This window comes from Peromyscus maniculatus, chromosome 3 (genome assembly GCF_049852395.1).
Source record: "Peromyscus maniculatus bairdii isolate BWxNUB_F1_BW_parent chromosome 3, HU_Pman_BW_mat_3.1, whole genome shotgun sequence".
Taxonomy (NCBI): Eukaryota; Metazoa; Chordata; class Mammalia; order Rodentia; family Cricetidae; genus Peromyscus; species Peromyscus maniculatus.
The window spans coordinates 112,544,996-112,570,041 of NC_134854.1; the positions used below are offsets into that span (position 1 = coordinate 112,544,996).

Consider the following 25,046-nt stretch of genomic DNA (forward strand, 5'->3'; position numbering starts at 1 on the left):
GGATGGCTGGTGGCCACACCCTGTAGCAGGGATTATGGGTCTGAGTGTCCAGTGAGCTGCAGGTGGGGGTGAGACCAGCTCCTGCCTCCCTTGCTGCCTTGCTGCCTACACCTCAGGTTTCCCTAGGATCTTTCCAGAGTCCTGGTCCCATGCTGTGCTAGACAGACTTTGGCAGACCTGTCTTCCCGGGCCGCACCCATCCCAGACTGGCTCCAACCTGTCAGGGGGCCCTTATGCCTTCCCACACAGCTGCACCTCTGCTGCCTGGTGCCCACCCGAAGGCTGCAGGCCCCCCTCAAGGCAGTCTTCCTCCCCTCCCAGCCTGCGGGCCGGAGGTGTGGTGCAAGGACCTCTAATACTTCCCCACAACCCAAGTGTCTTGGAGACCAGCTTCCAGCCCCTTCCCAACCACGCCGGCCTCCCGGCCCTAGGGTGTGGTGGCCTTCCACATGGCAGGGCCGGCTTCCCAGGGCCTGGGTTAGTGGCAGAAGGGCTGAATGGGAGGTCCTCAGTGCTACCTTCTGACTGACACAAGGAAGGGGACAACTGATAGTGCAGTGGGGGGCAGGAATGGCGGGGGGGGGGGGGGGGGGCGCCATGGCAACCTACATGCGGATCTGGGTGTTTTTCAGAGTGACATTCAGATCATCCAAGGTCTCCTCCATCTCCTGTGTGTTCTGAATCAGCGACAGGTTCTGTTCCTCTAGCTGTGTGAAGACGTCCAGGAGCTGCTGGGGCTCAGTGAAGTACAGCGCCAGCTCCTGTGAAGGGGAGGCAGAGAGGGTGCTGTACAGGACAGGGCCGGGGTGGGCAGGGGGGGGGCAGGAGGGGCAAGAGCCCAGTCACAGACCTCCCCATCGCTGTCAGTGTCCTCTTGTGATGGCAGCGTAGAGCTTGACCTGAGGACAGACAGTGAGATCAGAGCTCCTGGACCCGTCTAGGACACAAGTGGCAAGGGGGGGTGGGGGGGTCAAAGGATTAAAGACATGGATGGAGTGTGTTCCCTACCCCTCCCTTCCCCCCACATTGCCGAGATGTAGCACCAGCCCCCGTCGGGGTCCCACAGCCAAGAAACACTCAAAATGTGGTTAGTCCTCAGTCTCCAATAGAACAAGACTACCTTCCCTTGGTCCACTAGGTTACGCTGTCCGGATCTCTCAGCCTTCTCTCTAGGTGCAGGGCCTCTTGTATCCTCACTTCCATTGTACCTACCTTCCTACTTACCATTCATTTCCTGAGTGCCCTCTCTGGGACTGACCGCCTGGATTGGATCTAGGTATCTGTCCCACTCATAGCCACTGGGCATACCCGGCTCTTCCCAGCTGACTCCAAGCAGCACCACACAGGGCAGACTCTGTCCTGAGACAGCTCCCGGGGGTGCAGAGAGGCTGCATGGCCTCAGCACTGTATGGAGCCCACCTCCACATGCTTCCCAGCCCTTCCCAGTGGCCCCTCCCCACTCCAGCTGGGCTGTGCGTTATCTGGGGGACAGGTGAGGTCAACTTCCTGCCAGATGCCCAGGAATCCAAGGTGGAGATGCAAATATCCAGGTGCACTGCACTCCAGGAGCAAAGAAGGTTGCCTGTGCCCCACCCCTGCACCTTCTGGGGCCAGTGTTCCAGATGAGGAATGTGGAGGTAGCTCAGCCACTGCTCAAGATACTGCAGGAGACTGCTGAGCCCTGCTGCTCCTCCAAAGGGATATGGTCTTCACAGCTGTGACCTTGTGCAGCTCTCAATCCGTCCAGTTGTGTTCACCTAGCTCCCAGCTTTTTGTTTTGTTTTGTTTTTTGAGACAGGGTTTCTCTGTGTAGCCCTGGCTGTCCTGGAACTCGCTCTATAGACCAAGCTGGCCTCAAATTCACAGAGATCTGCCTGCCTCTGCCTCCTGAGTGCTGGGATTAAAAGCGTGCACTACTACCACCCAGCCGGTTCCCAGCTTCTTAAACTGTGGGTCCCAACTCCACATGGGGTTGGGAAGCTCAATGTGAGAATTACAGGGGAAAAAAAAATGGGCAACAGTGAAAAGTCTCCTAACCTGCAATGGCCAGAAATTAATTAAAAGTCAAACAAGTATAACTAATCTGGGGTGTTTTGGACAGTTCTCACCCATGTTGCATTGTGAATTCACTCAGACTTGGTTCTGAGCACACACATGTGCACTTTGCTGTTCCACCAACAATGCTGCCTGGAACACCTTGGCTCAGATCCGAGGCTCAGGCTCGGATTGAAAACTGCAGGGTTTTTACTGTGCATCCAGATACTACTTGGCCCAACAGTGACCCTGTAGTATCTTTCCAATATTCTGGGGCTCTGACATATGGGGCCTTGCTTACCCTCCCAGCATAGCCTACAGACAGGAAAAGTTACCCCTAGCACATGTCTTCCAGCGAGGAACAACCCTCCAGCCCCACCCCACCCCTCTTTATTATGCTGTCTTACTGGGGCTACTCACTACCTCAGTCACCCCACGGCAAGAACCAGATGCCTGGGGCAGCCCTGTGGAGTGACCCTCAGCTGTTTTCCCTCTCCTCCCTCTACCCCAGGGCCACATGAGATTCCTTGCCCCTCCCCTGTGACCCTGCCAGCCTGGCTGTCTCCTTGAGTGACCTCTGCTTCCTGGGGGTGGGGGTGGGGGTGGTGGGTGGAGGTGGGTGTGGCCCGCAAGCCCCTGGAGACCACTCACAGTCGGGAGTCCAGGTCATTGTACAGGCTGGGCTGGCTGGCCTGGCTGGGCTGACCAACACGCGGGAAGCTCTGAGTGCTGGATGGGACCTGCCCAGATCGCATCAGTTTTGAGGACTTCTTCAAGCTCTGAACCTCTGGTGGGGGGTGGGGTGGGGGGGAGCAGAGAGGAAAAGGTTTGTGTGTGCCCCTGGCAGGAGTGTGGGTCCCCTCTGGACTGGGGCAGCCATACCTTTCCACAGCAAGGCTGTCTTGCTCTTGATGCCAGACCCTACAGGAAGCAGAAGAGAACCCCATGTGACCATTGCTGGACTCTGTGGTAATTGAGGCTCTCAGCCCAGGAGGAAGAGAGGAAAGGAAACACTTGGGAGGGAGCCCTTGGTTTGACTGGAAAGCCTGTGTCCCTGTGGGAAGGCTCGAGCTAAGCTCCTGGGTATCCAAAGTGAGTACTTCTATGTGTGGACCCAGCCACGGAAGAAAGGACCAGATGGGTTCCTTCAAGCTGGGTGCAGGCTCTCTGCACCACCATCAGGGCCCACCCCTGGAGGACACCCTTCTCTTTGCCTCCTCACCTTTGTCCCCTAATAAGGCGACCGTGCTGGTGTCCTTGGCCAACTCCCCGGGCTCCTTGGCCTTTTTGAGAGCCAGACGCTTCTCCTCCTGCTCTTCCAACCACTCTTTGGGTGACAGCTTGTACAGGAAATCCTTGTAGATCTTGTAATGTTGCAAAGTGTCTTCGAATTTGGAGATTTCACTAGGCCCAGGAAGGGACGCAGAAAGTTAGGCAGTGTCCACCCCCGAGCCCTCGCTGGGAGCAGCTGGGAAGGGACCCTGCCCTGCAGGGACGAGAACAGTCAGGATTTCCTGAGCTGTAACCCTCTGTGACCTACAGGGTCCTCAGCCATGGGGACCCTGCCTGCTGCTCTCAGCCTGAGCCACAACGGTCCTGTGTCCTGATGATGTGGCCTCAGGAGAGTCACTGAGTCTCAGCTTCATCAACACCCATGGAACAGGCCACAGCCTCCTACAGAGGCTTTTGTGGTCCTAAGCGGCCCTTGGCTCCAGTGAAGTGACAGGGAAAGGTGTCCCCTGTACTCTACCTTTTGATGGTCATGATCTGGGCCGTGAGTTCCCGGATCTCAATGATCTTCTCCACCTTGATCTTGGTCTCTTTCTCAGCCCTGGGGGAGGGGGAACCAGGAGGCCAATCATGGATCATTAAAGACCAATCAGAAATGGATGAAGCCATGGCCTTGGCCTCAGGCACGGGCCAGGTAGGAGGCTAGGGGGTCAGCCAGGGGTCATGACTGTAGGTTGAGATCAGGACCTGGCTAGGGCTCAAGGTTCCAGGTCCAGGTAAGACTGGACTGGACCTGGTCTGGGATATGGGTTTTCACTGGCAAGGTCACAAGGGCCTGAAGACTCACAGTCTCATGGCCTGCACTGAGCTGCGGTCATTCTCCCTGAGGAATTCGTCAAACAAGGTTGCGTCCTTCTCCAGGAACTTCTCCGCCCTCTCCAGCCTGTTCTCCTCCCGGGTCGCCAGCATTTCTAGCCGCTGGATTTCATTGCGCTTCATTGACAGGGCGTACTGTGGGCCAGCAGAGCAAGCATGAAGGGACTCAGCCAGGCCAGAGCCGAGCTGCAGACCCTTGACTGGATATAGGCGTTCCCACCTGCAGGAGGAACATGTTTCGCTTCTGTTCCAAGTAGTCATTCAATGTTTCAGGTATCCCCTTCCTTTCTGCAACAAGACTCAGAAGGTGAGTACGGGAGAGAGGCTGGAGCCCAGGCTGGAACTGGGCACCCAAGACAGTCCACAGAGGAGGCTGGGGTCCTGCTGCCTACCCAGGGTGCTACAGGGGTGATGGGTCTGAAAGGGGGAGAAAAGGTTCCCTCAGCATGTAGCCAACCCTCCACATCTGTGGGGTCTGTTTCCTTGGAGTCACCCAACAGATCAGAAACATATGGAAGAGAATCACATTTGCACTATAGGTAAACAGAATGAATTCCTTTGTCCCTACAAACACTGGTCTACGTAGAATGTATATTGGACCCACAATGTACAGATCTATGAATGACTCAGAGAATACAGGGGAGCATAAATACAACTTGAGCATCACTGTGGGTTCTGATACCGAGGGGGCTCCAGGAACTTGTCCCCGGGATGCTGAGAGATGACTGCTAGGCTCCACATGGTTGGTGACTGTCTGGCTTGGGCCTCTCTTACTATAGCATCCCCACAACTCATGAGGTTGGCACAGTTAGAGGAGTCCAGTGCTGGCCATGTCCTATCAAAAGCTGCAGTGTCACTAAGATGACCGAGACCTGGAAGGCAAATCTCCGATGAGGCCTCCTCGCTGGAGCTGGACTGCCCATTGCCTGTGACTGGCTGGTTGTTGGGTGGACCTAAGCCTCTGCCTGCTGAGCTTGCCTCCACCCTTGCACACCATGCAGTCTCCATGCGATCAGCATGTTCTGGAACTGTGAACCATCAAGGCAGAGCTCTTCAAGGTATGCAGTGTCAGACAGAGGAAGCGCCTTTCTTGATCACCCCTGATTCCTGCTCCTGCACGAGGAAGGGGTGCTGTACCTTGGGTCATGGCCAGCTTCCAGGCCGTGTTGTTACGGAAGGCGTGCAGCTGGCGGGACTCAGCAATCAGCTCCTGGTCCTCCATCTCGCCTTCTAGCTGCAGCTCCCGGCGCAGGCTAATGTGCTTGGCGGACACCTTGGATGAGTAGGTCATCTTCTGGTGCACCCTCAGCATCTTTTTTTGTTCACGTTCCTGTGGGGGTGACAGGCAGTCAATGGGATCCGAGTTCTTGTCAGATGTATGTCTCCAGTGCTTCCTGACCAATGCTAGAGGCTGACGGGGCCCAGACATAGGGAGGACACACATATACACACAAGCACACACACACACACACACACACACACACACACACACACACACACACACACACCTGTGCTAAGCACTCTGTTGTTGGCACTCTTAGAGAGGCTGTAGGCTCTTGCACACAGCCTCTGGGGTTGAACAGGACAATGACCACCTGAGGAAGGGACCCGGGAGGGGCAGCTGTACCAGGCACAGGTGTCAGTTCAATGTGCAGCCAGATAACAATACCAGCATGGCTAAAAGACGATCATCTGTCCCTTTGCCCAAAGTCCCCTTTAACAGAGGCCAAGAATTTGATTTGCTAAAACTGACAAAAGGTTTAGGAAACTTAAACCTGTTTCCAAAAGACTAGCGGTTCCCCTGCAGGATGTCCTGTCACCCGGTGACTGGTTGTCTCCACTGCCCTGCACCTCTGTGCTGCCCACAGGGTGGTATTGTGATCCCTCCCAGGATGACAGGGGAGGGGACACCCCCTGCCCATTGCAGCTCTCAAGCCCAGGTGTTGTCCAGCATTGTGAGCTTTGCGCGGATCTCCTCACTCAGATCCTCAGCATCAGTCTGTTTTCTGCTGGCACCCACCAGCTGCCACGATCTGATACCCAGCCTGAAGTCCCCAGCTGGCCCCTCAGCATGATAGTACAGTGGTTTCCTCAGACGTGGAGGACACCAAGCAGCTGCTTGGGGTAGAGTGGACCTGAGGGTCTGCTGGGTACAAGGTTAGGGTACTAGGTGAGGAGGGTGTAGACTGGAGAGCCACTGAGTGGGGAATGTATGTGTGGAGACTCTCTGGGTAGGGAAGAGTTGCTGGGCGTGAGGGTCTAAATTAGACATTTGAGAGGAGGAAGTTGGAGATTCCTCAAGGGTGAAACGGCATTTTCCAGAAGGTAGTACCCTAAGGCACTGCCAGGCTTGGAAACAGAAATACCCAATCCTGCATCCAAGAAGAGGAAGGCTCCAGGTGAAGGCCAGAGAGAGGCCTGCCTGTGGGATTTCCATCCCTTCTCTGTACCTGAGCAAGTGTCAACTGGGCACCACCTTTCAGAGCCCCAAGCTGACAGGTCTCATTCTGGAGCTGGGCATGGGTCACTGGCTGGTTCCAGTTTCAACACAGAGGCTGAAGGATGTCTTCCACCCAGTGCCCTACTGATGCTGCCACGGGACCCTGCCACCCTGAAAACAGCAGGTGCTGAGCCTGAATCAGGGGACACAGGCTGTTGGGTCAGGCCAGAAGAAAGGAGGGGTGCAGCAGGTGGAGGAGGGGTGCAGCAGGTGGAGGAGGGGAGCACCAAGTGGAGGAGGGGTGCAGAAGGTGGAGGAGGGGTGCAGCAGGTGGAGGAGGGGTGCAGCAGGTGGAGGAGGGGAGCAGCGGGTGGAGGAGGGGAGCAGCAGGTGGAGGAGGGGAGCAGCAGGTGGAGGAGGGGAGCAGCAGGTGGAGGAGGGGTGCAGCAGGTGGAGGAGGGGTGCAGCAGGTGGAGGAGGGGAGCAGCAGGTGGAGGAGGGGAGCAGCAGGTGGAGGAGGGGAGCAGCAGGGGGAGGAGGGGTGCAGCAGGGGGAGGAGGGGTGCAGCAGGGGGAGGAGGGGAGCACCAGGTGGAGGAGGGGAGCACCAAGTGGAGGAGGGGTGCAGCAGGGGGAGGAGGGGTGCAGCAGGGGGAGGAGGGGAGCAGCAGGTGGAGGAGGGGAGCAGCAGGGGGAGGAGGGGAGCAGCAGGTGGGCTGCTTGCTTTGTCTGGGCTTGTTCTGCTGTTGTGTGCTGGGGCTGGGGGATCCAGAGCTGCCTTGGCTCCAGGTCACATGGCTAAAACAAGAGGCAACAAGCTGGGATGCAGGTAAAACAGGGGTTGGAGCCCTCCCTGTGGGATTCCAAGCAGGGGAGAGGTGCAGAGGAGGGGACTTGTGAGGTGTGAGGCCTGGAGGGACAAGAAGAGTGCTGGGAGAGAATGGCGTTCTGCACAAGGGGAAGGGGAAGAGGGAGTGAGCAGCCAAGGAAGCTACCGGACTAAGGCCCAGAGACAGTGAAGATGGAGTCATGGGACAGGTTAGAGCCGGGCAGCGTCTGCACTTGATTTTGTAGGGAAAGTGAGCCATGATTGCTCTGGTCTGTGTGTGAGCTGAGGAGGGAAGCATTTACCTGAGACGGAGGAAAGGAGAGCAGGGACACTTCTCAAGAGGCTACCCCAGGCTACCCCAGGCTACCCCAGGCTACCCCAGGCTACCCCAGGCCCAGATACTTACTACAATGGCTTTATCCCGCTCCTGCTCTCTGAACAAGAAGAAATCCACATCCCCTGACATGTGGAAAGGGTTACTTGAGGGGTCAGATATAGTCACATTCCCTGCAAAAGGAAAAAAAAAACAGCCTGTGTTTCAGGGGTCCCCATTACCTTCTACCCACCATGAGACACACAGCGTCTCTGAGTGCTCTTCAGTCCAAGCCCCATTAACTTTCCTCTGTGGTTTAATCTGGGGGGGGGGGGGCTCCTGCCTGGCATCTGTCTCACCCATCTGCCTTTATCCTGGTGTGAAAATCCCAACAAGGCCCCTTTCACAGAGAAGGGAAGCCAGAGGAGCCTCCTGCACAAAGTGATGGAACTGGACAGGTTTCCTATGGGTAGGGCAAGTGGGGTGCAGGCCAGGTCATCTCCGGGAGGTCCCAGGGAGACCATCAGAAATCCATCCAGGGAACCAGAGGCAGGTCCCGAGTCGGGACTCATGATGGTCTACTTCTGAACCCCAGGTCATGCTTTTCTCCTCTACACTGATTCAGATCCTACTGTGGACACCAGTGGACACCTAGTGTGAGAGCTAAGGGTCCAGGAAGTCAGAGTGGTGAATGACACACAGGGTCCCCTGGGTCCCCATCAACATGAAACTCCAGGATAGCTCTGGAAGGCAAGAAGGGTACCGGTATGGTAAAGGCTGTTAGAGACCTCTGAGAGAGAGGTCTATGTAAAGTAGCTATGTGTCTGCTTTAAAAGACCTCTGTATCCACACTCATGGCCACATGGAGTTTTGGACAATGGGATGTGAGTCAGAAGCATTGGATGGGGCTTCTGGGGTGGTCTTTTCCTTCTGAGGCTGAGGTAATGAGAGGGTAGTGTTTGATTGATGTGGGAAGCCTCGGCCCACCATGGGCAGCTCCATTCCTTGGGTTTGGGAACCTGGACTGAACAAGCGTGGAGAAGGTGCGCTGAGCGCCGGGCTGGGATGCCTGCATCCATTCCTCTCTGCTCTTGGCTGGCAGTTTTCAGTTCCTGCCGCCTTGGCTTCCCTGCTATGAGGGACTGTGACCTGGAGCTATGAGCTAAAATAAGCCCCCTCTGCCCAGCATTGCTTTGGGGAGTAGGGTATTTCATCACAGCAACAGAAAACTAGAGCTGGAAGTTTTTCTCTTATTAGGTTCCTTTCTTCCTGCCTTGAGTCAAACACAGTTGAGCACATCAGACCTTCCACGACCGTAAGACAATCTTGTATTGGAAAGTTCTGGTGAGACAGAAAGACTTAGGACCTGGTCACCCAGATGCCTTCTCAGGGTTTTGAAGTTCAGATCTGACTCGTTTCCCACTAATTATCCCCACTCCCAGCCCTCCTTGTGTTTCTGTTGAGTTCTGTCCAACAGGAAGAGAAATACCCCCCTCCACCCTGCACCCTGGAGGCCAGCCTGACGCACCCTAGGCAAGGGGTCAGGCCTCGCCTCCACCTACCCTGCTCAGGGAAACTACCTTTGCTTTTCTTTGAAGATTTCTTTTTGTCTTCAACGAAGGAAGAGGAGCTGTTTATGAACTCCAGGCTGTCTTCTGGTGAGACACAAAAGTGAGAGCCACAGCAATGACCCACCCGGCCCTGAGAGCTGTGGACACACAGCAAGGGTGGTGCTGGCTTCCAGATGCACAGGGCACAGCCTAGCCATCTCTCTGGGCCTCCAGGTCTACAGGGAGACGAGGATGCTGACTTGGCTGAGACTTAAGACTGTGAAGAAGTGGCCATGAGCATCCTTCCCCTGAACACTGGAGGGAGGTGTTTGCTTCCCGCCTTCCCTTCTGTCAGCCCCCTTGACATCTCCCTGTGAACAACATGCCCCTGCCTCCTCCCATGGAAGAATGGAAATGTCAATATCACATTCCTTGGAAAGCCCCACCCCCTTCCACCTGAAAAGGGTTCTGCTAACCTGGCCCTGTGACCAAGAAACCTAAGGTGAAGGTCCAGGTTGGTCCCTAAGGATGGTTCATATCTTTCTTCAGGTGACTTCAGACATTGCAGTCCAGTGCTTTACCTGACACCCACAGCAAAAAGCCTTGTGGCACCTCCCAAGACAGCCGCCTGGAGCCCCAAAACCTCCCAGAGGAACCAGAACTGAGCTGTGGGGTAAGTCAGGGATAGCTGTGGTCCCCAGTGCCCGGGGATGGAGGAAGTCAGGCTTGAACAGTCCTCGACAGAAGGGTGAGGAGGGCCACCAAGCCTGTCTGACCAGCAGGAACACTCAGTCTGAAGTCTGGGGTCCTGAAGGATTGATTGCTATATTTTGTTTGTGCTCTAACAAATAAAGCTTGCCTGGAGATCAGAGGGCAGAGCTAGGCACTAGTTAACCATAGAGGCCAGGCCGTGGTGGCGCACACCTTTAATCCCAGCACTTGGGAGGAAGAAGCAGGAGGGTCAGGAGTTCAAGGCCACTCTGGGCTATACAAGATTGAACCAGTCTAAAAGAGAGACAGAGTCAGGTGGTGGCGGCAGTACACACCATTAATCCCAGCACCCAGGAGGTGGAGACAGGAATATAAGGCAGGGAATATAAGGCGGATACAGACAGGATCTCGACCATTCAGTCAGAGGATTCATTGATTGTAAGAACTCTCTGGTGACTGGCTGCTATCCAACTCTGAGATTAATTAGAATTGCATTTCAGAGTACAGTCTCACTGCAGGCAAAGGAAGGGGCAGCTGGGGAGTGCGGCATTCTGGGTTCCCCAGAGCTCCCTCCTGCCAAATTATCCTGTTGCCTAGAGTCTATGGGGAACTTTCCTGGTAGTAATTTTTTTTTTTTCTCGAGACAGGGTTTCTCTGTGTAGCTTTGCACCTTTCCTGGAACTCACTTTGGAGACCAGCCTGGCCTCGAACTCACAGAGATCCGCCTGGCTCTGCCTCCTGAGTGCTGGGATTAAAGGCGTGCTCCACCACCGCCCGGCCTCTGGTAGTAAAATTTAAGACACTAAAAACTAAACACTAACCATAAACACAACAAAGTGAACCAAAACCAAGTCAAAATTGTACTTCAAATCTCCATTCTGAATTGAAAAAGAAAGGCATATACATTGTCAAAAGTTTTCAATGTTGCAGTGTGAGAAGCATCCTTACCCATTCTTTCTGCTAAGCAGAGTCTCCTTGTGTGTCCTAGGCTGGCATCAGACCCAGAAGGTGCTGCATCTCTAGTTTATTTAGATATATCTCCTGTATATCTAGGTAACTCTAGTTTCTCTAGATATAGCTTCTGTATCTCTAATTTGTATCTCAAGTTTATCTAAATATATTTCCTGTATCTCTAGTTTATCTAGATATATCCCCTATGTCTCTAAACTTGAGGGCTGGAGAGTTGGTTTAGCAGTTAAGGTCATCAGCTGCTCTTGTAGAGGACCCAGGTTCAGTTCTCAGCACCCACATGGTGGCTAACTACAATCCCAAGGGATCTAACACCCTCTCCTGTCCTCTGAGGGCACCAGGCACACATGTGTACATACAAGCAGGCAAAACACCCAAACACACAGAGTACCTGAATTTGACGAGGGAGGGAGGGAAGGGGTGGATCAGGGTGAATACGATCAAAATACATTCTCATTTAAAAAAATATATAATTTTCAAGGTTGTAGAGATAGCTTGAGAGTTAAGAGTGATTCCTGCTCTTTGCCATCTGAAACTCCAGCTCTAAGGGAAACCCTCTTCTGGCCTCCCAGACACCTGCACATACGTGACAAATAAATATAGATATTTTTAAAAGCAAAATATATTTTTTGCATACACAGACATCTCTTCTGACTACATGCTGTAGCATAGCTGGATCTTGAGGACCTGATGCTAAGTGGAAAAGCTTGTCATAAATGCAGCCAGCCTCCATGATGGATGGGATGAATGCAGGTCAGACACCAGAACTGCTTTGGGACTGTCATCAGTGATAAACAGGCCTTTGTTGAAGCTTTATTTCTAAGAAACATTCTCGCACCCACCAGTTTAAGGTGAAGGACCCTGTAAGACAGCTGAAGCCCACAGCAGACTTCCTCACCTGCCCACACTATACCCCCGTTTTTGTTTTTGTTATATATAGTTTTACTATGTTAAAGTTAAAACCTTCCATTTTTAATTGGACAAAAAGGGGGAAATGTGGAATATTCCTTTATACTGTGTGAATATTTGTCACTGTGATTGGTTTAATAAAAAAGCTGACTGGCCAATAGCTAGACAGGTAGAGATTAGGCAGGACTGGCAGACAAAAAGAGAGCATGAAAAGGAGGAGGAGGAATCTCAGGAGTACGAGATGTAGAGGAAACAGGAGATGAACTTGATGTACTGGAAAAAGGTAATAAGCAATGTGGCAGAGCATAGATAAGAAATAATGGGTTAATTTAAAATTTAAGAGTTAGCTAGTAACAAGCCTAAGCTATTGGCCGAGCATTTATAATTAATAAACCTCAGTTTGGTTATTTGGGAACTGTCTGGCAGGGCAGAAGAGTCTGCCTACACATCTTCCATAAACAGGCATTTCATGTTGGTACTTGGAACTGGAGAGACAGCTTCATTTTGAAGGATAAAGGGTAGAGCTGGATGACAGGATTGACTGTGTAGTTGCACTTACATTTAATTGGTTAAGAATGTCTATTTTATGTGTCTTTTACTGCCATTTAAAGTATCAGTCCATGGCTCATTCTCGTGACTCGTGACTCACACACACCTAGCTGAACCAGCCCCTCACTGGACCCTGGGAGTATTTTCAGTCTTTTGCCATTTCGCAACTTTGTAATGGGTTCTCTGGCTCACCAAGGTTAGTACTATCAGCATGTTGTACAAACAACCATTGGGGGAAGTTCTGCTGGACCTGCCAACAAAAGACCATCATGGCTGGGCCCGTTGGGGGAGGGGAAAGGTCATGGGACCCTCACCAGAGTATCCAGCCACCCCTCCCAATCAGCTTTATACAGTTCTGCCCTAATGGCGTGTAGTCTTGGGTCTTGGGAGAGGAGTCCTCTATCTATGTGACTAGGAAAGCCATCATCTCTGCTGAGTAAGACTTTCTAGTGTGGCCTTTGGGGAAACCACCCACACTCCTATAAATAATCTCTCACTTACAACAGTGGTTCTCAGTCTCTCTAATGCTACAACACTTTAATACATTCCTCATATTGTGGTGACACCCAACCATAAAATTATTTTTTTGTGGCTACTTCATAACTGTAATTTTGCTACTGTTATGAACTGCAATGTAAATACCTGTGTTTTCCAATGGTCTTAGGCAACCATTGCAAAGGGGTCATTCAACCCCCCTAGGGGGTCTAGACCCACAGGTTGAGAACCACTGCTCTATAAGGAAGCCCTGTAAACTCATTGGTTCCAGGTGAACTTTAGTGGAATCATACCTCAGTTTGATGTTGGTGACCTCGGGATGGGGGAGTAGACATTGTTTATGTCTCTCTTTAGTAACAAGATACTATCAGATAATGGCCAGGTCCTTGACATGCAATTTCTGTTTGGTTTGATCCCAGGAGTGTGAGGACATGCATGGCAGGGGGTGGGGCATGAATGTGTATGCATAGGATATGCTATGGTACCCTAAGGAACAGCAAAATCTGGCCTCTGCCTCAGCCCCTGGTGCCCAGATTGGGTGTGTCGTCTGAACGTGTCTGCAAACAGCCCCTACTGGAGAGGTGTGCAGACAGAACGGCTCTCCAACACCCAGGCTATACTGAGACATCGGAGCACATGGGGTGAGGGTGGGGTCGCACACCAGGATCCCTGCCTCCCTGTCTTTGTCTCCTCCCCATGCCCCGCTTCACACATCTTCCTTGTGATGTATCTAGGACTAGAATGGCTTTGAGATGTTAATTTGGTTCTGAGCTCTTTTGAAGCGCTGCCAGACTGCTTTCTTGGTAGCTGTATCTTCACTGCTCCCGGTCCTTGGCAACACCAACTGTCTTCTGCATTTGTCGTTCTCTGACAAGCGGCCCCATCCCTGTGAAGTGGCATCTCATCTGGGGTTTGACTTTAACTTCCCTGTTGTGAAGGTCTTAGTGGTTATTATTTGCCCACTTGGGGATGGGTTCTTTACGGTTTGTGGTTAAGCTTTAGGGGTTCTTTCTAAATTATGGCTTTTAATACCCTATCAAAGACTTCAGGGAAAGAAAGATGGCTCAGCGGTTAAGAACACTGACTGATATTCCAGAGGACGCAGGTTCAATTCCTAGGCCGTCTAATGTCTGATCACGCCAGGATAAAAAAAAAAAAATTCCAAGTGTCAGATCAATGTCTAACTGTCCCAGAGAAGGTTACAGAGCAAGAGCCAGTGAGTCTGAGGGAGTGGCCCGCTCTGTGCAGCCCTCAGCCACCAGATGTTCTATCAGCAATTAACCTGGCCCAGGTTTCTGGAAGATAAGGTCACTTTGGCCTCCCTGACACATGAAGTTCCATCAGAAACTTAAGCCACCCCTCCAGGGGTTGCTATGCTACCAGCCTCCCTGGAACTGACCATCCTGTGTGTGTGTGTGTGTGTGTGTGTGTGTGTGTGTGTGTGTGTGTGTGACATGTGTGAGAACCAAAGTTACATTTTAAGTTTTGATTACTATGCCTTAGAGAGCCATGAAACAAAAATGCCTCTGATCTGCAAGCCCCTTGCCCAAGGACAGACAGTTCCTGAAATGCTGGAGGCTATTATTTATGGGAGATAACAAGCCACATATTTTTACTCCCCTAAACAAGTTTGTTTGACCCATCTGCACAGATGTGCTTGATCGCATCTGGGTGGGAGGTTCACAGGCAGAAACTATGTCAGGATATATGCTTGCCCCTGATTGGACCTGATGGGAGATGCAATGGATTATGGGTTTTTCTTAGCCATACTTGATTTTGGGCCATTTCCCAGGAACCTGGGTATGGACCTGGCCAGAGCCCATCCACCTGTTCAGTATTTAATTAAAGCTTGCTTCAAATTTGGCTTTAAACTGTGATAGTGGTCTTATTCTCAATAGGTGGGATTAACATTTTCTAGAGGCCCCAGCGAGATTCAGACCACCACCCAAATTCTGAAGCTGGACCTTCACTCCAGAACTCTGGGCCTGAAGGGCAACTTCAGGAGGCACTTGCCTTGTTCCAAGGCTCCAAGGTTGCCTTCAGCTTCTGGACTACCTTAGTGAACTGCCATGCTGAAAAATGCAACAAGCATCTATGGAGGCCTCCCAGTGAGTCATAGTCTGGTTCTGTTTTGTGAGATCCTTATCTGGGATATGGAGGGAGTTCGATTGGACCCCACTATTCTCCCATCTGGCCATAGCAAGATGTCACCCACCCATCTGGTTTTGGTTCCAGTTGGAAAGTTTTGTTTCCTGGGGAAAGTTTGTCTCTTTCTCGAGAAAGTTGAGTATGCTTGGTTTTGGTTTTTTTTTTTTTTTTTTGGAAAGTTTTGTCTCTCTGTGCTTTCTGGTGTGTCCATAAGTTTTGCTGCAAGCAAAGAGCTGAGACAAAACTGGGTTGGATATTTTTGTAGTCTCTGCTGCCGACAGCAGCCAGTCACCACTCATGGATGCATTTATGACTAGGGCTCAGAATTTATCTCTGAGTTCTCAGGTCAATGGATTCAGGTTAGTAGGAGTTCAGATATCTTTTGGGTGTGGATAACATTAAAGTTGTTTTATGCTGTTTTTCGTGATTGGAAAGCTGGCTCTGGAATTGGATTACAGCCCTCCCTTCACTAGACCCAGGCATATTTAAACGTTTTCTTTATGTTACTATGTCTGTTGAATCATCCAGCAGAGAGACGGGGGGGGGGGGGGGGGGGGGAAGCAAAGCAGAACTGTGGTGATATAATATGTATCCTAATAAAATTTGCCTGAAGATCAGAGAGACAAAGGAACAAGTCACAGCTCACCTCACCAACTCCACAAATCTTCTGACTGAATGTCTCTGAATCCTCACCCAAAAGGCTCCAGCCAAAAGAGCCTCTAGCTGAAAGACTTCAGCTGAAAAGCATTTAATTCCTGTGTCCTCACACCTTTCTCTGTCCAGCCACCACTTCCTGGGATTAAAGGCGTGTGACTCCCAAGTACTGGGAATAAAGATGTGTGCCACCACTGCCTGGCCCTGTTTTCTCTCCTAGACTGAGTCAATTTCATGTAGTTCAGGGTGGCTTTAAACTCACAGAGATACAGATCTCTGTCTTCTGAGTGCTAGGATTAAAGGTGTGTGTCACCACTACCTGGCATCTATATTTAATCTAGTGGCTTGTTCTGTTCTCTGATCTTAAGGCAAATTTTATTAAGGTACACAATATATTACCACACAGAACAGCCAAAAGAATTAGACTTGGTTTATGTGAACATTCAGTATCTGGAGATTTATAAGTTTACTTTGTTGGATATGGTTAAAAATCTGTAAAATCTATGAAAAAAAGTTAAAACTAGTACTCCTGGGAGGGAGTTGATAGTTAAAAATCTATGGAAGGGTAATTTTAAAGAAACCATGTGGCATGATTCCATTTTGGATTGCCACCATCTTTAGGCAGTCACATGGCTGGCAGCCATCTTTGCTAGGGTTGGAGAGGCTGGATGTCATGTGACTTCACCATCTCTGGGCAGCCACATAGCTGGCAGTCATCTTTGCTGGGTTGGTTAAGATGAATGTCATGTGACTTAATCATCTTTATTAAAGGTGATCATGTGGGGTGGGCCTACCAAGGAGGCAACAACAGGTATCCAAGATATATGGATTAGGATAAATTTTTGTGTAATTCTTGTCCTGAAAACAAGATTTGTAAAAAAAAAAAAAAAAAAAAATAGGATTTACAAACAACGCTTGTTTAATAAGGTATTAAAGCTGTACCTCCATGCTTTTATATGCAAGAATTTACCTTGCTCTGGCAGCTAAACTTTGTAATTTAAGAGTCACTCAGGTGATAATGGTTTTAAAGACATGGAGGGATCATGGGGAACAGCTGAGGCTTGCAAATATGTGGCAAGGCTGGAGTTCCCAAAGACAGCCCAGTTGCAATGGTGGAACCTTAGCAGTTTTGGAAATGCTGGTGCCACAGAATAGTCACCAGAAGCATCAGCTACAGTGCAATGGAGCCAGCTGGGACCTAGAAGGCAGGCTATGTTTCTGCTGCCAAGGGTGGGACCAAAGAGGTGATCCAAGCCTCTCAAGAAAACCAAAAGGATTGGAATGAATTCCAGATAGTGAGCTTTGGATTGTTTGCACTATTGGAGCTTGGTTTTGCCTTATGCAGAATGTAGTTATATCCTGTTTTCTCCCTCTTGAAGTAAAAAAGGGTACTTTATTTTTGATATTGCAGGGACATTTGAACCTTCCTAGGCCCTGGCAACAATGTCCTAGTTTCAGCAAGAAGTAGTTACAGAAGAAAAGAACATCACCCCTTGTCCCCCAGCAGGCTAGAATGTCCGATCAAAAGAAAACTCCTTGGCATAGGGGGCAAAATAGTGCCTATTGGCATACCAGGAAAGGTATACCTTTAAAACCAAGTAGACCCAGATCTAGCAACCGGAAGAGTCATTAGGTGAAATAGTCCTATAGTATGATAGGGCACTCAACTCGCTCTATGTAAAACAGAGAGGTAATTGTACAGCTTTAAGAGAAAATAGTTATTTCTATATAAATCATTCAGGAATCAGTAGAAATAAGCTGGCTGTGCTCAGAAAAAAAATTGCAAAAAAGGGGGACCTGAGATGAACTGGTCCCCATTCTCATTTCCAGGTCCCTTCCAGATGGTAACTCTATCAGCCATCACAGGACCTTTGGTCATTCTGCTTCTGCTAATTGCTGTTGGCTCTTGCATCACTGATGATTTAACTAAATGATAATTCCTGTCTGGGTACCATTAAGATGATGGTTATTAGATCACAATATAAACAGGTATCCATCACAGAGTCAAGGATTTGACTCAAGATACAACTCACGGAGGGAATGTGAGCACCAAAGTTACATTTTAAGTTTTGATTACTGTGCCTTAGTGATCCATGAAACAAAAATGCCTCTGATCTGCAAGCCCCTTGCCCAAGGACAGACAGTTCCTGAAATGCTGGAGGCTATTGTTTATGGAGATAACAAGTCATATGGTTTTCATTCCTCTAAACAAGTTTGTTTGACCCATCTGCACAGATGTGCTTGGTCACATGTGGGTGGGAGGTTCACAGGCAGGAACTATGTCAGGATGTTTGCTTGCCCCTGATTGGACCTGGTGGCAAATACAATGAATTATGGGTTTTCCTTCTTTAGCCACTGCAAACTGTGACTCAAGGGCCATTTCCTGGGAACCTGGGTATGGACCTGCCAGCACATTCCACCTGGCCAGTATTTAAAGTTTGCTTCAGATTTGGCTTTAAATTATGGTAGTGGTCTTACTCTCAATCTGTTGGATTAACACAGGGTTTCCTCTGTGTAGCTTTGGCTGTCCTGGAACTGGCTCTGTAGATCAGGCTGACCTTGAACCTACAGAGATCTGCCTGCCCCTGCCTCCCAGATGCTGGTTGAGTGCCCAGCTGCCTTCTTCATCAAGCTATATCCTGGAAAGCTGTACACATCTGACTAGAGCCCAGAGTTTAAAATGGGATGTTCAGGGAGGCGTCATTCAAAAAGTGAATAGATGATCAGACTCCTCAAGGGCTCAAAGGAGGGAGGTGCCACAGTGGAAACCAGGAAAAGAGCATCCAGAAGACCTGGTGAGATGGGTGGGTTAGACACTGGCCAGGAGGCCTGATAACCCGAGTTTGATCCCCAGAACCCACACAATGGAAGGAGAGAGCTGATGCACCCAAAATGTTCTCTGATCTTCTTACACACACATACCATGATTCACACACACACACACACACACACACACACACACACACACACTACATGTGATTTCTTTTAAAAATCCATGGCCTGCCTCTGAAGTCCATGCATCCAAGTTCATCACCTTTTATTGCAACTCATCCTCAACTCTTGTTAACTTCCAAACTGTAATGGTTAGTTTTATATCAACTTGACACAAGCTAGAATCATCAGAAAAGAGAAAGGCTCAATTGAGAAAAACCTTTATGGATCAGGCTGTAGGCAAGCCTATAGGGCATTTTCTTAATTAGTGATAGACATTGTGGATGGTGCTATCCCTGGACTCGTGATCCTGGATTCTGTAAGAAAGCAGGCTGAGCAAGCCATGAGGAACAAGCCAGTAAGCAGCATCCTTCCACGGCCTCTACATCAGCTCCTGCCTCCAGGTTCCTGCCCTTTATGAATTTCTGCCCTCAGTACTTTTGATGATGAACTTTAAATGGAACTGTGAGTGAACTAAACCCCTTCCTCCTAAGTTGCTTTGGACATGGTGTTTCATCACAGCAATAGTGACCCTAGCGAAAACAGAATGTGAGGCAATGGATCTTAGAGGAGAACCTACTACCAACACTTTACTGTAGAGGGAGCTGTTCCAGCTTTGCCCTGGAAGTACCACCCCCATTGAGGCTTCCAGCAACTGTCAGGCCTACGAGGTGGGGCCGAGAGAGGAGCCCTTCAGACCCGAGATCCGGATGGGCCAGCTCTCTTGGTTCCTGGATCCTGGACGCTGGAGGTAGATCGAGCAGAGTTCTCCAGAGAACACCGCTGGACTGCACTACACCTTTCCAGACCCTGTAACCTATCCCTTAGCTTGTTAGTTACCCCAGAAAATAAACCTCCCTTTTAACTAGGTCGAGTTGCCGTAATACTTCCATCAGTACTTTACTAAAACGGTGGCATTCCTAAATCTAGATACACTCTAAAAACAGCTTTCACCCTTGTTGAAGTCATTCCTCTTTGCAACAGAAAACCACAACCAGTCACAATGCAGAGAGCAAGTGGCTGTGGAGTGTCCAGCTCTAAACACACCTATAACACAACCACTGCACTTGTAAGGCTTAGGGAACGTGGAGGAAGAGGGGCAGAAGGATTGTAAGAGCTGGAGTATGGAGAAAGGTTCTGTGAGATTGTACATCCTAGACATGACTTGTGATAACACAATAACATGGCTACCTAAACAAGACCTGACTAATGACAACACCAGTGGATGTGCTAACACGGAGGTGGCAGGGCTGGGAATCTCACGGGGCCTCAACCCTAGACAAATAACTACAGGCAACCAAGGAAGGCTGAGAGCAGGAGAAATAGTCTTCCCCGGGAATGAGCTCCATTATTCAGGTCTTGTTTAGGTAGCCATATTATCGTGGTATCACAAGTCATTTCTAGGATGTTCAATCTCACAGAACCTTTCTCCATACTCCAGCTCCTAACTGGCTAGTCAAAATCATGTGATCAGCCCTGAACTCATATACAAGCAACACTAGATTGAGCAAGGGGTGTGTGTGTGTGTGTGTGTGTGTGTGTGTGTGTGTGTGTGTGTAAAACAATAGTAAAAGAAAAAGAGGTCACTGTTAGTGGAGGAAATGCGGGACACATGGGAGGGGCTGAAGGGAAGAAAGGAAGGGAAATTATTATTATATATAATAAACACACACATAACACACACACACACACACACACACACACACACACACACACACACACACATGTTTTTCAGAACAGGATTCCTATATTGCCCTGGCTGTCCTGGAACTCACTCTGTAGACCAGGCTGGCCTCAGACTCACAGAGATCCACCTGCCTTTGCCTCCAAAGTACTGGGATCAAAGGCATGTGCCACCACCACCTGACGTTTATTTTTAAAAACACCAGCCGAGGGCCATCAGTGCCCAGACACTGGGAGAATGGCTTCCTGTCCTATCTAAGGAGCAGAGTAGAGTTGGTGGAGCAGGATTAGAGTCCCCAAAGAGGGAGGGCTGCTTACTGCTGCCTCCCCCAAACTCAAAAGCACCTCCTATGTCTTATCTCCCCTGTATCACCAGCACAGTGGCTGACACCAGCAGGTGCCTAGTACAGATGAGTGAAACAGCTATGGTCTCACAGTTGCCCCCGTGCACAGAATATTGTGAGCTATATGTGTGGATGGCCAGCTTTGTCTGTAGGGCTGGCTTTGGATGGTTAGTGAGTTGGATAGTTTTATGAGAACTTGACATAAGCTAGAAACATCTTGAGAAGAGGGAACCTCAACTGAGAAATTGCTTCCATTAGATCTAGCTTACAGCCTGTATGGCATTTTCTTAATTAGTTATTGATGTGGGAGGGCCCAGCCCATGGTGGGTGATACCACTCTGGGAAGGTGGTCCTGGGTGCTATAAGAAAGCAGGCTGAACAAGCCAGAGAAAGCAAGCCAGTAAGTAGCTCTCCTTCACAGCCTCTGCATCAGTTCCTGCCTCCAGGTTCCTGCCCTGACTTACCTCAGTGATGGACTGTACCCGGAAGTGTAAGATTCCTCCACAACTTGCTTTTGGTCATGGTGCTTATCACAGCAGTCAACCTTTTAACCGAGGCAGCCAGGTTGCAGCTCCCAAGATGCAATGAGCTCTCTGAAGGCCAGGTTCCTCTGAACTGCCTCAGGAAGCTGTTGTCCCCAGCCCTGCCCCCAAGGGAAGGCCTGCCCATCTGACACCTACCTGGTGTCCATGACTGAGGCTCTTTACAGAGATATGGGCCTGCACCACAACCCAGCTTCCAGGAAAATGAAGTTGACCATTTAGTCAAACGGTCTCTATCATGGCGGTCAGGTGCTGGGCTCGATATCCTCCTCAGTTGTGTATCCCTGAATGGGACCTACACTGAGGCTGGCTGCTGAGGTCTTATGAGCCAGTAGGCTGGTCCTTCGCTCTACAGGAAGCTACGGCCTGCTCTGGGCTCCCTCTGACCTCCCAGCTGGCTTAGGCAAGCCAATCCCAGGTCTGGCTGGCAGGTCTGGTTTTGCCACACACTCACCAACCCTCAGGTCTCTCAAACGATCACCTGCTGTTTTGCCTCAGTGCTACCAGGTACCCCCAACTAAACACCCCCAACCCCAGGCCCCTCTACAGGGGGTTGATCACGCTCTCCCATCTTCTTGTAGTAGCAGAGTTTTCTTGTACTTTCCTGTGTTGAGAAGTGACATCATCTATTTTATTTTTTGAATGTTCTCAGACAAGAGAAAGGAGGAGAGAGAAATAGTGAATACGGAGGTGGGGGGGCTCTAAGTATCCTTGTGGGAGCAAGAATGTACACTAGTTCATTTTTGGGAAATACACAATGTGTCTATTGTTGGCAGCTGGTGATAAAGCACATTCCGCTCACACTGTGGGATTTCGAATCCGCTAGAAAATATTAAATGTCTCCAATGTTCTTAAGATAGCTTTTTGCAACAGAGTCTCACTATGTAGCCCAGGTTGGCCCAAACTCACAGTCCTCTTGCCTGATTTGCCCCAGGGCTTGTTTTACAGGTTTTCACCACCGCTCCTCGGGATGCTCAATGTGGGGGTCATGGAAAAAGCAGGGTGCAGACGGGCATTTTTATTGTGTGCTTGAAAGGACATGCTGTAGGCCCAAGTTTCTGCTTGGATGTGCACAGAGCTTGCTTGGGGGTGTCTCTGCGCATCCCACGGGGTCTGGGGAGAGGTTGGGGGTAGACTTTCAAATAGGTGTGTGGGGGAGTGAAAATATGCTTTTGAAGTTTGGCTTGCCCTGAAAACACAGTAAGTTGGGGTTTAAAAGCTGAAGGGAACAGAGACTGCGGGGATGATGACGTTGTCCCCCTTACAGCCTTCTTAGATGTCACCCAGTGTGAGCACCAAATAGCATGCATGCCGTTTAGCCTGAGAAGGGACATTTCACCCATCCTGGGCCCAGCCAGCCCGCCTCCTCCAGGCTCAGCCTAGCAACCACAGCAGAAAAAAAGCAGAGAGGCTTGTTTTGTGGTGCCACCTCTCCTGACCTGATACCATCTGCACTGAAGTCCGCATCTCCACAGCACCTCAGAATGTGGCCTTGTTTGTAAATTAAAGTTGAGGACATTCTGACATCAGCCCACGTCCACTGTGTTGATAAAAGGGACACTGGAACACAGAGACACCCGCGAGGAGTACTACAGAAGTGTGAGGGCAGAAGTGGGTGGTACCCTCAAAGGCAGAGGGGCGTGGGTCAGACTCTCCGCGAGCATCAGCAGGCACCAGCCCTGTACACCTTCCTGTCACTCATGACTGCCAAAGCTGTGCAACGGGCTGCTACTCTTTAAACCATGCAGTCCCTGGCGGCTCGGCATCACAGCAGCGGTAAGAAACTCATACATGGTGTTGATTTAGAACTACTTAGCCCCCGAGGGAGTTCACACCTTACTGTCCCAGGCTCCAGGGTTCCTTTTGACCTCTGGAAGTTCCCACCCAGCTCAGTACTTACTGTCAGTGACCATTTTCACAGGGAACAAAGAGGAATGTGCCTTGGACATCATGGCTGAGAACCAACCGGTGTGCAAAGCTTGGCCTTAGCTGAAGGAGATTCTCGCCTGGGAAGTGACACAGTACTTAAGTGGGTGGTCTCCCACACCCACAGCCCTCCTCCACCCTGTGTGGCTGACAAGAGCTTGCATTTCCACTACATGGCCTATCCAGGTTTGGTGGGATCCACTGTCCCCCTCCTGAGTAAAGCTCAGCTGCCAGGATCCTCCTGTTTTTAGAACACACCAGCTTTGGTCTACCTGGGGCCTCTCGCCTAGCTGAGGTTGGGGGTGGGGTAAGGGTGAGGGTGGAGGCTTCTCCCTTTAAATCCAGGCTCAGATGTCATCCTGGGAGACCTTCCTGCACCAGTGCATGTAATGACCTTTCATTTTCTTCTTTATGGGGTCAAGTGGTTACCACTTAAAAGGCTTTTATTGCCCATTTCTCCCAGAATGCAAGCTGCATGAAAACAAGGCCTGTGTTCCACCTGTCAGAGTTCCTGACCATGTCTTGGGCATCCTTCAAATAGAAATGAGTTCGTTTTCCTGTTTGCAGAGGCTCAGCCAGAGTTCCAAACCATCGCCAGGAGGGGCTGGCGTTGGAGCCCAGGGTTGTTTGCAGTTTGAGCCATCCCTGCCTCAGTCCCTTTGGAAGAGGAAACGCCACCCAGGAATCCAGCCTCCTACCACCCTGAACTCCTCCTACCACGCCATGGCTTGGGGCAAGAATGCAGCAACAAGGCAAAGGATGGGCGCTTAAATTAGGCCGGTCATAAAAGTGGAAAGGAGCAAGGAGGGGCTCAGAGCCTTGCAAGGGGCCCAGCTAAGGTGCTGGATCTCGGGCCCGCGCCCCATGGCCACCCCGCCTGGAGCACCCACCAGCTGCGCGCACCCTGCTCGCGCACCCTGCTCGCTCCGAAGCCTCAGTCCGCAGTTCTCGAGTCTTCTGGTCCTGAACTGCGTTTACAACGCCAAGGCAACCATTCTCACAAGAGCTGTGATGTCACAAAGCCCCGCCCGGGCACACTTGGCGGCAGGCGCAGAGTCCTTGTGCAGGGCTGGTGCAGCTAAAGGGCAAAGGATACCGAGACCGGGAAGGAACAACGACCAGGAGCGGAGCCAAGTCCGCGTCGTTGCCGCCCGGACACAGGGTGTGTCCGCCCAGCGCAGCAGCCCCTCCCACCCCCAGATTCTCCTGCCCACCCTTAAGGAGCTTGCTGCAGCTGGGGCACACCCAACAGCCTGGCTCCTCGGGGAATATTTAGGGATCTTCGGAGTTGGGGCGGGAGTCTAGAGTCGTCCTCTAAAACAGGCCAGGAATGTGCCAAAGATAATCCCCCTTAGCTCCTGGCTCTACCCAGAGTCGCTGGCGACACCCGTCGGGTGGAAAGATAGATCCTTGGCAGAAAGTGGCTTCCGGGGTTGGGTGGGTGGGGATCACCAAAGAGGACAGTATCCTGCAGGGCAGTCCGGCCACGGGGGAGTCAGGCAGAGTGTTGTGGGCCCTGCATGCGGTTTGTGCATAGGAGGGTTTTTTTGTGCAGCTGGTGTTAAATTACCCCTTGGAAGCAAGTGGCTCCCTGCACCCTGGTGCTGGAGGCCTTTGCACCATGGTCTAGAATCTCCAACTTTCTGTCCTCAGCTTCCTTTCACTCTGTCAGAAAAGCTGGACAAATCACACACACACACACACACACACACACACACACACACACACACACACACACACTGCACCAGATTTGAGGCTCAGCAAACCAAGAGATGCACTTATTAATTCAGCCATTCAAGCAAATATGTCAGGAATGGTTTGTCTTTTAAACCACGAGGCTTTTAGGAATCTAGAAAAACAAGCCACCCAAAATGAAGACAAATGAGGCTGCTCCTGGTCCTGGTGTCAGCACTT

General features: G+C 50.7%; 1 protein-coding gene across 3 annotated transcripts in view; it reads right to left on the reverse strand.

The window, feature by feature from the left end:
• Cfap100 (cilia and flagella associated protein 100) overlaps positions 1-24,134 on the reverse strand; it is a 29,896-nt gene extending 5,762 nt beyond the window's left edge. The window contains exons 1-13 of one of the 3 annotated variants that reach the window (XM_015989169.3): positions 24,023-24,134; positions 23,107-23,212; positions 9,302-9,376; positions 7,815-7,915; positions 5,278-5,470; positions 4,361-4,428; positions 4,112-4,275; positions 3,785-3,865; positions 3,257-3,438; positions 2,917-2,955; positions 2,686-2,821; positions 851-899; positions 610-761 (exon numbers count right to left, since the gene is read on the reverse strand). In XM_015989169.3, the coding sequence (XP_015844655.1) occupies positions 610-761; positions 851-899; positions 2,686-2,821; positions 2,917-2,955; positions 3,257-3,438; positions 3,785-3,865; positions 4,112-4,275; positions 4,361-4,428; positions 5,278-5,470; positions 7,815-7,915; positions 9,302-9,376; positions 23,107-23,158 (1,292 nt within the window). In that variant the 5' untranslated portion in view covers positions 23,159-23,212; positions 24,023-24,134. The remainder of the gene's footprint in view (positions 1-609; positions 762-850; positions 900-2,685; positions 2,822-2,916; positions 2,956-3,256; positions 3,439-3,784; positions 3,866-4,111; positions 4,276-4,360; positions 4,429-5,277; positions 5,471-7,814; positions 7,916-9,301; positions 9,377-23,106; positions 23,213-24,022) is intronic. The other 2 variants (XM_042273633.2, XM_042273634.2) reach the window with 2 other exon arrangements.
• Between the last annotated feature and the right edge of the window lie 912 nt (positions 24,135-25,046).